The sequence below is a fragment of the Neolamprologus multifasciatus genome, chromosome 1 (genome assembly GCF_963576455.1).
Source record: "Neolamprologus multifasciatus chromosome 1, fNeoMul1.2, whole genome shotgun sequence".
Classification (NCBI taxonomy): domain Eukaryota; kingdom Metazoa; phylum Chordata; class Actinopteri; order Cichliformes; family Cichlidae; genus Neolamprologus; species Neolamprologus multifasciatus.
This window is the reverse complement of record NC_140439.1, coordinates 26,005,912-26,023,375: the sequence shown is the minus strand read 5'-3', so window position 1 is coordinate 26,023,375 and position 17,464 is coordinate 26,005,912. Positions and strand designations below refer to the sequence as shown.

Sequence of the window (17,464 nt, the reverse complement as noted above, 5' to 3'; positions counted from 1 at the left end):
TAATATGTGAGCTTTAAATTGGCAGTGAATTTAGTTCCAGTCTCTCTGTTGATAAGATTTCTTCCTTCAACTATAGGGTTTTTCTATGGTCTTGAGCCATATGCAGGAGATAAGCAGTGAAGTTCTGCTCAGTAATAGTGCTATCTGCAGCCAGCCTGTGATGGTATTTTCTGCTAATCTGTGTCATTGGCAGCTAAAATCATGTCTTTCTTTGCTGTAGACAGTAGAGAAAACTCCTTTGTTGCTTCTGCTGAACCTCTCTGTGTGAAACTAAACTTCAGATCACTGTGTTCCTGTGTTTGTACTTTTCAATATGAGCCATAGTTTACTGTTTGCTGACTTCTTTCTGTTTACTTAAACCATTAAGTTAACTTTTCCTCCTGTTGCTGCTTCAAAATCAAAGCTTTCTGGTGGCAAACCAGTATCCGTCGCTACGTTTGTGAAGCGTTACTAGCGTTGCACATGTGATCCACCTGATTTGGACATGGTCTCTTCCTGTTTCATGAGCAGATCAGCTTTAAATAAGCTGGGAGGAACAGTACCAACAGTTGTACTCACATTAAAAGTACTCACATCTCCTAGTCTAAGTGACTGGGAACTTAAAACTTTTTTCTCTATTTATGAACATTTATTGTTTAAAAGTACTATTTTTTTTACTTAATTAAATTAATTTGTCATTTACAACTTTATGGCCTTACAAATATCCAGTTTTTTTATAGTTCAGAAAATAATTCAAGGTGCAATATGCAACATTTATTTCCAAACATCCTCGTAATACCACGTTGTGTCTCCAGAGGTTATGTTGAGTCTCTCCAGCAGTCAGTCTGGACTCTGATGGAAAAAAAGTAGCAATACAAAGTAAACAAGTTTTTCTTTTTTGATGCAGTCTATGATTTTGACCATAATTAACTACTGAGCAGTAGAACTGAAAGGTGAGACAGCTGGTTAGCAATTGCTTGTTTTTTGTACTCCTCGATCTGCCACCACAATCACTACAGCTACCTGCAGCAATTGTGTATCATACATTTTATTATAAAATTTATATTTTATATGTAATTGCCACTTGGTTTTATATTGCACTGATTTAAGTACCTTTAAAATCAGTTGTAAAATAAAACACACATATCACAGCAGAAGAGCTGCTGCATTGTTGCAGTTAATGGTGATCTTAATATATTAAACTAAAGGGAATTATTGTAAAAAGCCTGGATACATGCTCTTAAGGTTTCCACAGCAGGTTCATACAAAGAGTGTCCAGTTTAGAGTAAACAATCATTAACCAATTAAAGCCATGCTTTAGCTTTAGCTGCTCTCTAGTGGAGACACGTAAAGACTGGCAGATGTAGTTCGGCTTGTACTGTGAACTTGGCCATTATAAGCAGCTGTGGGCAGCCTCACTTAGCTGGTATCAAGAACCTGATAAGATAATCTACTAAATACTGTGAAATCCTCTCACTCAGTGCCTTCAGTGCAAACCCATTAACACCTTCTTTATGTCATTTCCTACTCCCCTTTCATCTCTCCAGGGTCTAATCAGTTCATTGGACGAATGCAGGACTTTAGATTTTATCCTACCACTTTGACTAACAGGTGAGTTGGACAGAAGGAAGCTGAGAGACAGGTAATGACTGACTAGTGGAAAAGAAGGAGGGAGGAGTCATAAAATGACCACTGAAAATTTGTGTTTAGGAAAAGAGCTATAAACTATAGCACATACAAAAAGCATTCAATGTCTGTTTAGAGACTGAATAAAGAAAAACTATTTAGAAATCGTGAGAAATACACAAATACTGAACAGGTTAACATAACAAGGAAGGAGAAGTATCATAAAGTGTTAAAGTGAAATAAGGAGGGGGCTTATCATTGCATCTTAAAATCCATACTGCTTCCAGAGGATTTTCCTGAGAATTCAATACAAAGCAATTAATCTTTTGGTTACCAGTGATGTACTCCACACAGGGAGCAGCTGACAAGATTAGAGATGCACTAAACAAAAGGCTGAAGTTTCAAATTATGGCTTCGATTAACCAGTTTAAGCTAAATGTTTAGTCAAAAGGACATTAACAGGTACTTTGAGATTTTTTCTTAAAATGGAAATCCATCAGATTTTTGTTTTACAGTGTTAAGTATATATATAAAGCAGTTATATAGTTTAAGTTAACACAATTTAATAAAGAATGCTGTTAACCAATAACTAACTTATATTTTGGTTTAAATTTTGGTTGTTTTCTTCTTTTTGTCATATCCCCAGTTTAGTCTGCATGCAATGACATTCTGTGTTCAGAATTTAGGTTTAATGTATAGTTTCTTCCTTTACCAGGGAGATAGTAGAGCTGTATTCAGGAGTCCTCCCTGAGCTCCATGTCCAGTCTGAGTGTCGATGTCCTCCCACTCACCCAAGGGTGCACCCTCTAATTGAGAGGTACAGTATCACAGTTTTTATTTACTTTGTACATTTTTTCAATACTGAATATTGTAGCTGGAGTTACTTTGTAATGCCAAAACTAATAACAAATTAGTTTTCCTCTATTTAAAACACTAGTTTTATATTATGCTGCCGTTAACAGATATTGTATCCCCAATGCGGTTGAGGACACCACCAATGACAGAGTCTTAAGACTGAACCTTAATGCCCATCCACTAAGTTATATCAACGATCAAGACATGGGCACCACATGGGTATCTAAGATCATGACTGCACAGGAACTGGATGAAGGAGTCACTATTACAGTAGATTTGGCTAATGGACAGTACCAGGTAATGCACCTCATTTCAGCCATGAACCCACTATGTTTTAAGAAACATCCAATTTAAATATTTGTAATTTTGGCTTCATTTGGCAAACATGAGACTGTTTTTGAGAGTTTCCCTTATTTTTCCTGTGTTACTGTACTTTTGCAGCAACTATGACAAAGACTGTACAGACATCTGCCTGTACAGAATCTATAGGCCTGGTACCAAATGTTTTTCTTTTGTAGTTTAAGACCAGACCTGCTGTCTGGCTGCACTGAAAGGCTAATTCATTCAATAATTTTCATCAGGCACAGCAAAAGTATTGGATAGGTGCATCAGGTTTACTGTAAACTTATCTTTACTTTGAGATTTAGTGCTTGCTATGGATAGTCTAAGTAATGTGATGACCTTATAAGAAATCTTTTTATTTGAACAGTCAACTAAATTCCATTGTTGTCTAGTATAAATTTGAAAATCTGCAATTCAAACACCACAGTATGTATCTGCACTTGCACCTGTGTGTGTGCAGTGGAGAGTTCTGTCTAAGCGCTTCAATGCCACACACACAGAGGGGCAGAGAGGGAGAAAGAGAGGAAGACTGCTAGATTTTGGCACTGTTGACGCTGGGGTTGTCAAAAGACTAATTCCTCTTCTCTCTGAACTATGTATGTGAGTGTGGGCAGGATTTTGGGAGCTGTCCTGATGTGGTCGCCCAACTCAAGTCCCTAGATAAAAGCCACTCTCTGAGGTTTCAAGTATTTATGTTAGTAAGTGGGGTGGGTGTGGGGATTGTGCCGTAGTGGTGGCTTAGTCCACTCCCTACTGTGTAACCCAGTGTCCCAACCCACTCTGTAGTTCTAGATAACACTTAAAGAGAGACACACCTACTGTACACACAGGCACACACATGGTTTGTATGTGATAAGAGACTACTTCTGGGTGTCTTTTTGAAAAGGTGGAAGTGATGGCTGTCTATTTTCTGCTAAAGTCCTTAATTATAATTTAGATTGTTCATATTGGAAACTCAATAACGACTTTGAGCAAAATTGCATTGTTTTAATTTGAACACAGATACGGATTATATTCTTATGTGAGCATGGGTTGTTGAGTTCCATGTTGCATCAGCAAACTGGCATTTTCCTGTGGTATATTGGGGTAGCTTTGATATTTTAGTGTCTGATGGTATGCCCCAGTGGGAGGAGAAGAACAGTAGGGGGAGTAGAATGAATGACTTTACCTTGTCATGCTGCTTTTTTTTGAGGTTTGCTAACCACTTGCTCAGATGTATTTGTATTTAGCTGGATTTCCCTTTCAGTGCGCAAATCACAAAAAATGTGATTATTAACATTTGTTAAACACGATGCAACAGAGCACCTGACTAATGTCTTTTAGTGTTTCATTTGTTATCTGTGAAAATGCGGAAAATTAGTTATACCTTTTAATATAGCACGGTGCAAGATGACAGATTTTTTGTGGCAAAAACTGAGGCTTCGCCATGGTAAGCTTTGCTAAATGCTTTCAACTGTATTAGAGTCTACAAGTGAACTGGTGTTCCAAGTCGTATTCTGTTCACGTCAACTCTTACGCCTCTCTCCTTCAGGTATTTTATGTTATTGTTCAGTTTAGTGGCTTCATGCCTGAGTCAGTTGTGATCCAGAGAAGAAAGGCTGACCTCACAGACACTGAGAATAATACCAACACAGAGCAGCCATGGCTGGACTGGCAGTATATGGCCAGAAACTGCAATGTGTTTGAAATGGAGAACAACGGGCCTTTACTAAGACCGGACTCAGTCAACTGTTTGCAGCTGTCCAGGTAGGTTGGATGAAAAGTTCATATTGTTTACTATAAGGAGAGCTTTTTACAGGAAAGCTCAATATCTATTTTTAGATGTAGAATTTTTAGATGTTGATAACTGGAGTGAAATTAATTGTACTGCCCACTCCTCATAAAACCCTTTGAAAACCTTCTGAACCATCATAACTGTGTCCCTTCACAGAGGTAAAGGGACACAGGATACCAGGAGGCAGAATAAAAGTCCAAAAATGTAAATCTGTAATTCAAAAGCAGGATCTGATCATATCCAAGAGATCAGTCAACATAGAAAATAATACATAGGGGCAGGCAAAAAGCAGTCAATTAAACAGACTAAAAGATCATATACAAGGAGAACCCAACAAATGAAGTGAAAAACAAAACATTGACAAAAAGTGCAAGACACTGTAGCAATTCAGAAGTGTAACAGGGCCGTGTGACTGGCTAATTGAAAACAGGTGTGAAGGACAACACAGGTGAGACTAATGAGGGCCTGGCATATGTTCATAAAGGAAGGAAAATTAACAAATACAGGAAGTAAAACTGACAATTTCAAAATGAAACAGGAAGTGATGCAATAGAAACCCAACATCATGAATAGGCTCAACAGCATTATAAGTGCTTACATATTTTTTCAAGGACTGACCACGTAGTAGTGTTGGTCCATGAAGAATGAAAGAGCGTAGACACATATTTACTGGGTTACATCATATTTAGTTCCATTTCTTTTATTATGAGCTTGATAAATACAGCAGATATCTTGTTGAATAATACACATGTAGTAAATTTAAATTCATGCATTCATTTTTCCTAGTGCACAGGAAATTGCTGGCTGGGCTAGATTAGTATATTAAGAAATACAAACACATATAAAAATACATTTTTGTATACATGTCTCAGACGCTCTCAGTTGGCAGTAGATATACAACTAGAGTTGGAACATAGTCTAACATACACAGTCGGACTAAATCTTGGCATAGCTTCTTGTATCTGGGGCTTAGTTGGCATTAGACAGAACAAGCATGAATAGATCACATGTGGCCATTACTTGTTTTTTTGCTTGACTTGGCAAATTATATCACATACAACCTTTAGAGTTATTCATATTACAAAGTTTGGCATGAGATCCGTTTAAATATGTATATAACTATGTTGTTTAATCTAGTATGCTTTTATCATGCTAGATTGAATTAATCTTACAAAACATCTGAGTCCATTGGAGTGTTTGGCTGGATACATTTAGACATGCCTTAGTCAGTTTAGATAATCCTTAAATCAGGTTATTACGAACAGGTAAACCGTTATTTTTCTTGATGAGACACCAAAAACACAAAAGGCAAGTGAGAGGTGGCACAAAATGATTTTGGTAGAAACTCTGATGTGAAGTTTTATTAGACTTTTTATTAGGTATTATTGTGTTGTCATTTTGGCAATTCCTTTGTAAAGGCCTAGATTTCTTTCATACTTGTACATTTACATATCAGTAATATGCAGTTGTCTGGGTTATTCATTATCTCATTAGTAACAATTGAAATATTGCTACTAATCCACAAGGATCTCAAATACTGTAGATTGTTTAATACTATAATTTTATGACAGTATTTTCTTGCAGCCTTCTTGTTTATTGCTATGAACAAACCTTGTCATGTTGCTGGCAACACAACTTAAAACACTGACATTCAAAGATGAAGAGTTGTTGCCCAATGCTTCTCCATATAGTGTTTACAGAAAGATTTGTAGACTTTAAAATGTAGAAGTAACTGTTCTCCAGAAGGCAGCTTTAGGATTGTACTCCTTTACTTGGGCCTCAGACCAAATTTGGTGTTTGTGTTCTGTAGTTTCCTGGTAGATCAACCAATCAATCAATGATTTATTAGTGCAGCTTTGTTTGTTAGCGATATAGATCTAAACAGTGCTTTACAGCTATTCACAAATATAAATTTTGGTTATGTGATTGTGTTTTTATTTTAAAAAAATCTAATATTTTCTTGTTTTTTTTTCTAATTTTGTGTAATGTTTATGTGCATCAGTGACGTGCCCTTCTCAGGAGGTAACATCACATTCAGCCTGCTGACCCCTCAGCCACCCCTGAGGCCAGGTTACAATGACTTCTACAACACACCTATCCTACAGGAGATGGTACAAGCTGCCCAGGTCAGAATACATATGAGTGGACAATACTACACCAGAGCAGTTGGAGTGAACCAGCGACATAGATCCATTGGCATCAGTGAAATCACCATCAGTGGCAGGTGAAAATTTATAAATACTTATGCAGGCAGGTTAATGGAGATCAAGTAATTATATGGATTTGTAAATCATTGGTAGAGCATAGAAACTGAAAGACTGGTAAATGTGACATTTGTATGATATTTCTGGTAAACTGGCATCACACTGAATTTAGAAGTCCTAGCATGTTTTTTGCAAATTCACAAATTAATATAGAGGACTACTATAAGTGGCATGCTTCTAATTGTGATCCTGTTACATCCCAAATTTTACATACTTACGTGGCATAATTGGTTGAAAGAACTATTTAACTATCTTCCCAGTGTTTCTTTGTAAAAGTGAGTGAGAGCTTATATTATGACAAACACAGACCGCTGAGTTTCAGCAGAGCTTTCTGAGAGTAATTGTGAACACATCTCTTCATTAGACTGACAGAGTGACTGTTTTTCATGACTGTGGTAATTATAGGATTATGCAGGAGGCAATCATCTCTAACTCTTTCTCCCCCTCCCCCTCCCTCTAAGCTCTTTTAATTAGTAGCTTGTTACAGTGAAGTAGGAGAAACAGAGATTTAGCTGAAATCTCATCTGTGCATTCTTTATCTCTTCCTGTCTCTCACATCTTTCATTCTTCTTCCATCTCTCCACTGTCGTCATTCTTTATAGAGCAAGTAAATAAGTATGTTGAGAGGAATCATTTTAGCATGCGTGTTTTGTGAATGTTGGCTTTTTTAAGCCCTGTATGTTAGACGCCTCTTAGATTATTGTATTGCATTACATTGTAGGACAGACATTACAATCCTATATTACAATACATCTAAATACAGAAACATTATCACCATGGTGACAGTTTAGAAACCCCAATATTTTCTCTGTTGTAGAAATAAAAGAAACATCTCTTATCTTATATTTTTGCAACATACTGGCTATTATTATATACCTGCACTAGTTACTTTATAGTATGTTATGCCATTTGAAGGATATTGTTTCTAGTGTAGTTATTTAATTTAAATATTTTGTATCATTAGAAGAGCAAAAAAAAATTTGAACCAAAATTTTTCAGCAAGTGTTGCAGAACAGAACATAAAAAACATTTCAGTAAGATGTGCCTGTTGCCCACAATTTTACATGTGCATTGCAGACATACACATTTCATTAAAATCATACATATCAAAGTCATTTGCACTGGAAATTAATTCAACCTCTCAGGTTCCAAGTGTAAAGTACATGTAGTATTCCTTCTTAGATACAGTGACAACAGAGTAAGTAAGCCATAGTGAATAAGTAGTTGTCCTTTGTCAAGCCTCCTTGATGCTCTATTAAGTCACTTCCATCTGCTAAAACCAAAGACTATTTCCAGTAGTCAGAACACATCAGACATGGACTATGTCCTGTTTTGTGTTAAAAACGAGGAAATGCAACTTAGCCTCTTAAGCCCCAAGCCTAACTGATCTCCTGCCCTTTGCCCCCGTGTCAGGGGGCGTTGGGGCTTAAGAGGTTGGGGTAGTGCATGGACCTGATTCTGCTGTCTTTGGAGTTCATCTGTGAAAGTGGTTTAGGAGTCCCACTTAAAGCTTCTTGAGTTTTAGCTTGCTCATCTTCCAGCATTAGTTGTACCTTTTCCTCTCAGCTGTAAATGGGTTATGGGCTGTTGTCATCCTCCCAGCCAGGTGAGCAATACAATAACTCAAGAACAAGGCGACGTCGGATTTTGAAATTGATACCGTAGGTTCTTCTACTAAAAGTCTTGGACGAAGTTCTAATCTTGAGGTCACGATCAGAGATCAAATTTTCTAAAAATGTTATCGATGCAATAACTCAAGAAGGAAGTCATCAAGGATTTTCAAGTTGATATCACAGGTGCATCTACTACAAATCTCAGATGGGTTTGAATTCCAGGCTGACCTCTGACCTTGACTAAGTTTTCTCAAAATCTTGTGAATGAATCGATGTAGGATTTTCAAACTGATACCATAGGTGCTTCAACCAAAAGTCTTGGATGAGTTCAAATCCCAGTGACCTTGACTTCAAGGTTAAGATGAATTCTGAAAATCTTGTGAATGTGATAACTTGTGAATAAATTGATGTAGGATTTTCAGATTTATTAGGAGGCTCAGGGGTAGTACTGGTGGCCATCAGTTTCTTTTTTTCTGCTGTTTTTGAAACAAGACAATTGGCTTTTAAAATGTGAAATGGTAGGCTTCAGGCTGAAGTTTGTTTATTTGTATGCCAACAAAGAAAATTGGATAGGTTACATCGCTGTTTGGTCAAAATGTGGGAGAAAAAAAATGTGGCCACACACAAACCTACGATTTTAGTGCAGCCCAACTGCAATCCTACTTTGGAAGTTCAGTTCAGTTCAGGCTTCATTTGCTTAAAAAAACTGTTATTTTGGTAAGTTTTTTTAGTATATATTATAATTTATATACTTTTTTATTTTATTTTAGGACAGATCTCCAAAGCAATGAAGCTAAAAAGTGTGTTCTACCACAAATCAAAAATACTGTATAAAAAGGCTTGGTCAGGGGAAATGATAGAGATACTTTTATATATATTTCTTATTTGATTAATAAAGTCACCTTTTAACAGAAAGTGGCATTAAGAGAGCAAGAGGTGAAAGGATACACAGAGAGAAGAATGAAAGAGAGAAAGCAACTGAATATCTGAATGAATAATTACATGACTGTCGTGTGCACACGTGTGCACATGTGTCTGCTACCTGTTATGTTGCTTTAATGATTCTCAGGATGGCATTTATAAATGTTGAATGGAAACTTTCCAGTAGCACTAAGGAGCTCTTGACTGAAGCATTCGGGGAGGGAGAGCTTTTCTCATGATGTTTCTTTGCTTTCTCTTGTCACATTTAATAAGGGAATTAAAAATTTTCATCATCAAAGTTTTAAAACACAGTTTCAGTTATTTTCAATGTTTTTCTGTCTTTGGGAAGGTGTGAGTGTCACGGCCATGCAGATCATTGTGATACCAGTGTGACACTATACAGATGCCTGTGTTTGCCAGAGAGCCACACAAAGGGGAACAATGTAAGTAACAAACATAAACTCTTATATGACAAATCACAACGACCCTTTTAGTAGTATCTTGTGGGTAGTGCTTGTAAAGTCATTAGAATTTCATGTTGACAAGTCCTACATATTTTGGCACAACATTTGTGGATGGGTTTGATTTCACAATAATTAATATCTACATTTGATCCAGGCACACAGCACATATCATGTTTAAACTTAAAAACACATACACACATACAAACACACACACACACTCATCACAGAGGAATCCCCTGGGGGAAAACCTCCTCGTGGTCCTAATTAAGCACTTTCCTTCTTAATGACAAAGAACTTCTTTAATAAATTATACAAAGATGTACGTAAGCACACGCACACGCGCCTACCGTAACACAAGTATTTATTTGAACACTATTCTTTCCATCTTGATGATATATTTATTCTAATGGATTTTAAGAGGTTTGGAGGGACTGTTGAGCGTTTTCATCTTTCTCAGAAAATTGTTGAGTAAGCCATCTTGTTTTTGGAATCATGCAAAACCAGGCAGCAACGGTCAGCAGTCAGTGGTTAACAACTCATGATTTTCATGACAGAAAATTAGACCAAAAGTGGATAACAAGTAGAAAAGGAACAGATGAGATCCAAATGTTAGTATGCATGCCTGAAATTAAATCCAGCTTGTTTATATGCGGACCACAATTCTAATAGTGATGATTGATAAAACTCATTTGATATTTAAGTTCATTTAGAAACGTTTTCACTTCATCACCATATGTAATGGAGAATTGCCTTTATCAATAATTATAGTCTGAAGATTATGACAGAAGTTTAGTTTCTGTGATTATGATTAAACTGATTAAACTGTGTATTCATTTATATCCACTAAAACAAATGGACCTAAAGTCTGCCCAAAGTTGTTTTCATAAAATTTTAGAGAAAATGGTTTTATGTGTATGTGAATTACTGGAATGCTACTTGCAGCAGTTAGCTGGGTAATTGCTACATAAGTTGTTAAGTAAAATATAGAATCTTTTTTGTAGTCTGTAGAGTTTCTGGTTATAGTTGACAATCATTTAAGATGAAACCGAAAGTACGTTGTGAGTATTCACACACTGGTAACAGAATGAGTAGTTTGACCTAAACCATCACTGTGTGACCAGATGTTAGTTTGACTGGAAGCTAATACAACTTGTAAGGTAGTAGTAGGCATCACCCTAAGAAAAACCCCTTGTAGTCTGCAGTGAAATGTTCGATATGACGGCTTCACCTCACTGTAGCACAGGACAGCCTGCATTATTCACTACTTTATGTATCATTCATACACCTGTGTCTGTGCATTAGTTTTTGCATGTGTGTGTCTCTGCATGTGTGTATGTGCAACAGAGTACATTGATGAAGACGCACAGCTGTCAGCTAGCAGCTGTTAAATTTCTTTCTTTTACTTTGCTCTCAAATAACAGACAGCCTCCTACACACACGCATGTATTTAATAATTTTACTCTTACATGAACTTCACACTAAAATAAAAGTTATCACAGAAAGTGCTCTACACACACACACACACCCACACACACACACACACACACACACACCCACACACACACACACACACACAGAGAAACTAAACTTCAGTCATAATCTTCAGACTATGACAAAAAATGTCCCCCTTTTTTTCTCCTTTTTTCTATTTTATACACCACATTTGTCGTTCCACTCTTAGGTCCCTGTCCCACCTCCGCCCTCTTCTCTTTGTCGATCGCTCCCTCTCTCACACACTCTGTCTTTCTCTCACGGGTCTCAGTTTAAATAATGTCTCAAATCGACTAGAACAATTACATTCCCTCAGCATGCATCTCTAATCAGTTCTCTTTCTTTTTCTGTTTGTATTTCGCTTCATTTCACTCAGCTGTTTTTTTTTTCTATTCCCTCTCACTCTTTATTGCCTCACTTTCTAAGTATTTAATTCATTCCTATTTGGCTCTGTTTTTCATTTTTCATTCTGTATTTCCTCCTTTTTTTCTTCCTGTCTCAGGTCGATCCATCCTCCCAAGCTGCTTCTTTCCTTTTCTCTCGTACATACATTACTTCTTTTGTGTTGGAGAGATGTAGTGGAATAAGCATGGATATATTTTATGTAAATTAATCTCTACAGAAGCTACACTTCTGTGAAATACATTAGTGTGTAATATGTGCACGTGTCTTTATAGAGTCATTTTTTGTGTGCGAGCCTGTGTGCACTTTCTTTTTTCCCGAACCTGTCCATGTCATCTCTCTGAGTGAATATTCAGGGCCTTTCTTCTGTCTCTGTAATATTGGAGCATAAAAGGCTGTGGGGAATATTAGCGTTTAATATTGCATGCGTTCTGTTGACTTGGATCGGGCTAGCACCATGACGGATGTTGTACTAATCTGCAGAATTTCCACAGTGACATTAAAGTGACAGAAATGCTCAGACATGTGTCAAGATGATCAACAGGGGCCTTAGAAAGCACACTTAAACTCTTTCTCCATCTCACACACACACACTTAAACACTTGTGCGCACAAACGGACACACACGCACTCTCCTTTTGATTCTTTCTTATGTGCACTCTGTGTCAGACTTGATCTCTCATTCTGTCACTCTGTCTCTGTTTGTCTACATAACTGATGGATTCCATCACGTCTGAAAGTTATATCATATACTGCATTGTACATCAGATTATGTCAGTTAATGGTTCTTAAACTCCAAATTAAATTTTTGCACATTTATTTTGTCTGAACCGTCCTCTTTTATTGGCACCTGAAATTATGAGGGAAGGTTAAATCGAACTTGATTCAGGACAAGTGAACTAACTTTGTGACTGTGTGCATGTGTGTGTGTCTTGGAAGAGTTAAAGAAAATGTTCTTTAACAATTAGTTTTTACCCCCCTCTACATATTTTTGAATACATTTAGGACCTGATAAAAGGTGATCACAGTGCAGAGTAGTAGTTCATCCATCCTTGCATCTATCCATTTTATTTGGAGGCAGCAATCTGAGTTGAGACGCCTAGACCTCCCTCCAGAACTGTGGCCTCAGACTTAAAACTGCTAATTCCCATCCTATCCATTTCACACTCAGCTTCAGACTGCCCCAATGAAAGGTGCAAGATGTCAATTGATGAATCTAAAAAACACACACACAAATCATCTGCCAAAAGCAGAAACAAGATCCTAAGGCAACCAAACTGGACACTGTCCACCTCTTCACTGCACCTAGAAACTCTGTCCATAAAAAGTAATAACTTATTAATTGAATTAGTGGATAGGAGCATCCCTGGCAGAGTCCAACACCCACTGGGAATGAGTCCAGCGACGCAAACCAGTTTCTTACGGAACATATACAGGAACTGAAATGTCCCCATTGCAATGGGCCCAGTACCCAATTCTTCCTAAGCACTCCTCACAGAAGACCCTAAGAGATGAGGTCAAAAACGTTTTCCAAGTCCACAAAACACAGGTACATATGTTCTTCCCTTGAATATCCATTGGAGCAGTGTTTCATGCCCAAGATGAAAATTGATCCTACTGAATCCAAGCTTCAGTGAACTGGTTGACTCTTTACTCCAGTGCCCAGGTAGAGACCTTCTCAGGGGAGGTGGTGAAGTGTGGTCTAAAAAAAAAAAAAAACAGTGATTACCACCTCAGTTTGCAAATTCAAAGGCACTGTCCCAAACTTCCACAAAATGTTGCAGTGGCACATCAACTAGAACAGCCCCAAAACATCCCTCAGTGTGATGTTGAAATTCTGCTTTTTTTTTGGATGGATGTTGAAGATGTCTTGGATCAGGCTTTTTGCCAGATGCTCTTTAATGTATTTGTCTATACCAAGCCAATTGACATCTTGCACTGCCACTGGTCCAACTACTGTATGTATCCCTATGTGGTGATCGGTTAACAGCTCAGCGCTCCTCTCTCTTCTCAAGCCATACAGCTGTAGATGTGATGAAATTATTATGAAATCAATCATCAACCTCCAACCTAGATTGTTCTGTTGCAGGATATGCTCAAACATAATTTTTGTAGTAGGAAAACTGTGATTAGAATAGAAGTTGCCATCCTGGAAACTGTAAAATTGTTTTGTATTTATATATAATATGTGCCCTCTGAATTGAACATGTTTTTCTGTTTCTATCCATGTGTCTGAGAGATATTGATGGCTAGTGACATTAAGTGGCATTGTCCAGGATCTCTGTGGCTCAAGTGTGCCTCAGCAGCAGATTTTCACCTGCACAGGGGTTAACTGGGTTAACTTTAGATACACACAACGTGGATATGTACACACATATTTGCTCACACATACACAAGCCAGTGCCACGACCTTTCCAGTGAGAGCGTGAAATTGGTCATGGCATTTAGGATAAGATGAGTTGTCCCAGCAGCTTTACACATACACATATAGACACACACTTGCCTACACACACACACACACACACACACATACATACACAAACATACACAGTTGCATATGACAGGCCATCTAAATGTCCACACATCCATTAGAGTAGTCTCCTCACTCAGCAGGTTTTGTCCAAACATTCAAGAGTGAAAATAAGATGTTATCCTCTCCTTGGCTTCACAGTCCAAAACACACACATTCATTCATACTCACACACATGCACCCCTTAGCTTAACTCTGTTTTTTTCTTTTTGCATTAAGAATAAATGTTCATGAAACTATTGAAAAAGAAAAACAATGACATTAAAGAGTCACTGACAGAAATGCCAAACTCAAAAATTAGCTTAGTAAATAACTTTTTTCTGTTGTTTTGGGTTCACAGTGCAGCGACTATGTGCAGAAGGTTAAAGCAAATAGAATTAAAGGAACTTAAACTCAGTTTTACTTATGTGCTGTTCTTTTTTTTTATTTTTTATTTTTTATTTATTTTTTGCTGTGAGTACTGTGTGCAGATGATGGAGCGCCATCAAAACCTTTTGTATGAGGAAGAGAATGAGCGTTTGCGCTCTTCTTTTAACTGCCAAACACCAGTCCCTCAACTAATTAGCAGGCAGGGAGAGAGAGAAGGTAACGCAATGTTGAATGAAAAGAAAAGAGAAGAAAGGAAAAAAAACTCCCCCTTTCATTTGGTATGGTAATATTTCCTGCTCACATACTCAGTGTGGCTATGAGAACAAGCAGTTGGGGGACAGTAGAGACAGGGGGAAGGGAGTGAGGAATCGGAGAGGTGGGAAGCAGGGAGAGATGTACAGAGTGATTTGTTTTTCAGATAGAGGGGAAATGAAGGAAGGAAGTGTGGGAAGATAGAGGAGACACAGAGGTAGAGGAGGCAAAAAGAGGAATGAAAGAGTGACAGAAGAGTGGAAAACTCCCGCTCTTGGACTCATCCCCAGTGGATAAGACGAAGAGTGGGATGTAGTGAGGTTTTTCTATTTGGAGTGCAGAAAGAAAAGTACCTTTGATATGTGAAACGGTTTGGGGCATAGAGATGCTGATAAACCGGCAGAAAAGCACAGACAGATGGGCAGAAAGAGAAAAAAGCATGGACAAACGTACAGGAGGGAACTTATTGTAGGTAAGACATCAGATAGACCTCAGGCCAAACAGCATGGCAGACAGATGAGCAGGCAGAGTGACAGAACAAACAGGAACATGCAAACAGTCCAGTGCTCCTGTGGAATTATGTGTCCCAAGACGTGCCCCTGCCTGTGTGTAGTTGTGTCTGTGTATGTGTCTTTGTAGACTTGTTTCTTTTTGTCTCTTGTTGTTTCTGTGTTGATGCTTGAATGCATACATCGCATTTCAAGAGAATTTTCTTGCTGTTTCACTAAGTTGTGCTAATAATCAGCCAGTCAAGCAGTCAGCAGTCCTCTTGATGCTGACTGCAAACATTTATTTGTTTTAATTGTTAGATGTAATCTAAAATTTTAATGACTAAATATAAAAATACCAAACTGCAAGGGTGCAGACCACTGCAGTACTACAAAGCACTTTTTTGATAAGTGGATCCTTGTGCGGACCTCGTGCATGTTGTAATTATGCTGGCATTAATTTTATTCATGTATCCATTGCTTCTTGTTGTTTGTCTCCTTTTGTGCCCCACATTGTCCCCTGCTTATGGATTATTTCTGGGCTTTGCTTCCTCTTCTGTTTCTATCAGTTTTTCGGTTGCTTTTTACTTTTACTCCGTTCTCTCACATGCAGCACGAAATAGGAACCTCTTTCCCCATTTTGATCTACTCTCTCCCCCTCCCTCTCGCTTCCCCTGGCTTCCCTCCTCCTCTGTGTGTCATACATAATAGGCCCAGTGCAGGTCTGCATGTGTCACACATGGGAGGAACTCCTGTGTTTTTTAATACATTTTTAATCCCACCATTTGAAGCCCCCCTTGTCCACTATAATTTGTACTGACTGCTGAACAAAATCAAAGGGCTTGTACTTGCTGCTTCTTGCCTCTGCTGCACTCTGCTACAAAAAAATGCATTTTTTATCACACACACACATACAACCACACACACCTTGGTATGTTTATTTTGACATGAAAGTGGGACTCTGAGAGAGCGCTGGCAGTTACAAGTCATTCCTCATTAGTAGCAGTGATTTCCCTATGCTCTCTGCGTGTGTGTGTGTGTGTGTGCGTGTGTGTGTGTGTGTGTTGTGTGTGGTTGGATGTAATGTTTTTATTTCTAATATAGCAGAGAATACATCAGTATTATGTGCCATTATGTGTATTATTCTTCTCTCGTTAGATTAAAAATTTCAGTGGGCCTTCGATTTTACAATTTTTTACATCTTCTCCACTTGCTCATTTATTTTCTCCAGTTTTTACCATCCTGATATCACTCTTTGTTTTACAAAAGCAAACATTTCACTTTTTCTGGGATGATTTTTCTGTACAGTTTTGTTTTGTTTTAGTTTGTTTTAGTCTTTTTAAGTGAATATGTATTTTCACGCTATGACAGCTGTGTAAGTTTCAAGTTTCTGTTAATAAATTATTTTTTAACATGGGTATGATATTAAATGTATTATATTACTTATATGTACAGTTTAAAGTATGTCACCGTACACAAATAAAAAATGTACATCCATATATATTTACGCAATGCAATTGTTTTTCACAGTGCGAAAGCTGTGCACCACTCTACAATGACAAGCCATTCAGGTCAGGTGATCAGCTCCAACCTATGAACTGCCGACCTTGTCAGTGTCACGGCCACGCCCTCTCCTGTCATTATGATGTCTTAGCTGATGACCATCCAGATGAGCATTATCGAGGAGGAGGAGGTGTCTGCGACAACTGCATGCACAACACCACTGGTACAGATTTAGCAAGGCAAATTGTATGCTATATGGCTAATGCAGAGGCCTAGGTTTGAATCCACCCCAATGCTGTTTAGTGCATGTCTTCCACAGGTCTTTCTCACAGCTTTCCTGTCTTCTCTCCAATATAAACGAATCAATAAAACATTTACAAATGCAGATATTGAAAACCCAGTTAATTTTACCAAAGACGAGATAAGACACTACGAGTGAAGGGCCACTCCAATAAGTTGAACTCAGTTCTTCTCAATATTTATCTCTTTACATCTCTTTATAAGATTATTAGTGTGGTCCTCCACGAGTCCCAGTTTCTAATGTGGCCCCTTGGGAAAATGACTTTCCCATGCCCATAGTAGATTTAAAAAG

The 17,464-nt window shown here is 37.9% G+C and overlaps 1 protein-coding gene across 9 annotated transcripts in view; it reads left to right on the top strand.

Annotated features, from left to right (window-relative positions):
- Positions 1-17,464, top strand: part of ush2a (Usher syndrome 2A (autosomal recessive, mild)) — a 215,687-nt gene that overhangs the window by 35,863 nt on the left and 162,360 nt on the right. For 8 of the 9 annotated variants that reach the window (XM_085174318.1, XM_085173628.1, XM_085172926.1 and 5 more), the window contains 7 exons: positions 1,527-1,590; positions 2,321-2,422; positions 2,568-2,757; positions 4,334-4,548; positions 6,579-6,800; positions 9,724-9,817; positions 16,900-17,095. In XM_085174318.1, the coding sequence (XP_085030444.1) occupies positions 1,527-1,590; positions 2,321-2,422; positions 2,568-2,757; positions 4,334-4,548; positions 6,579-6,800; positions 9,724-9,817; positions 16,900-17,095 (1,083 nt within the window). Of the gene's footprint in view, positions 1-1,526; positions 1,591-2,320; positions 2,423-2,567; positions 2,758-4,333; positions 4,549-6,578; positions 6,801-9,723; positions 9,818-16,899; positions 17,096-17,464 lie in introns of those variants that run through there. The other variant, XM_085175800.1, reaches the window with a different exon arrangement.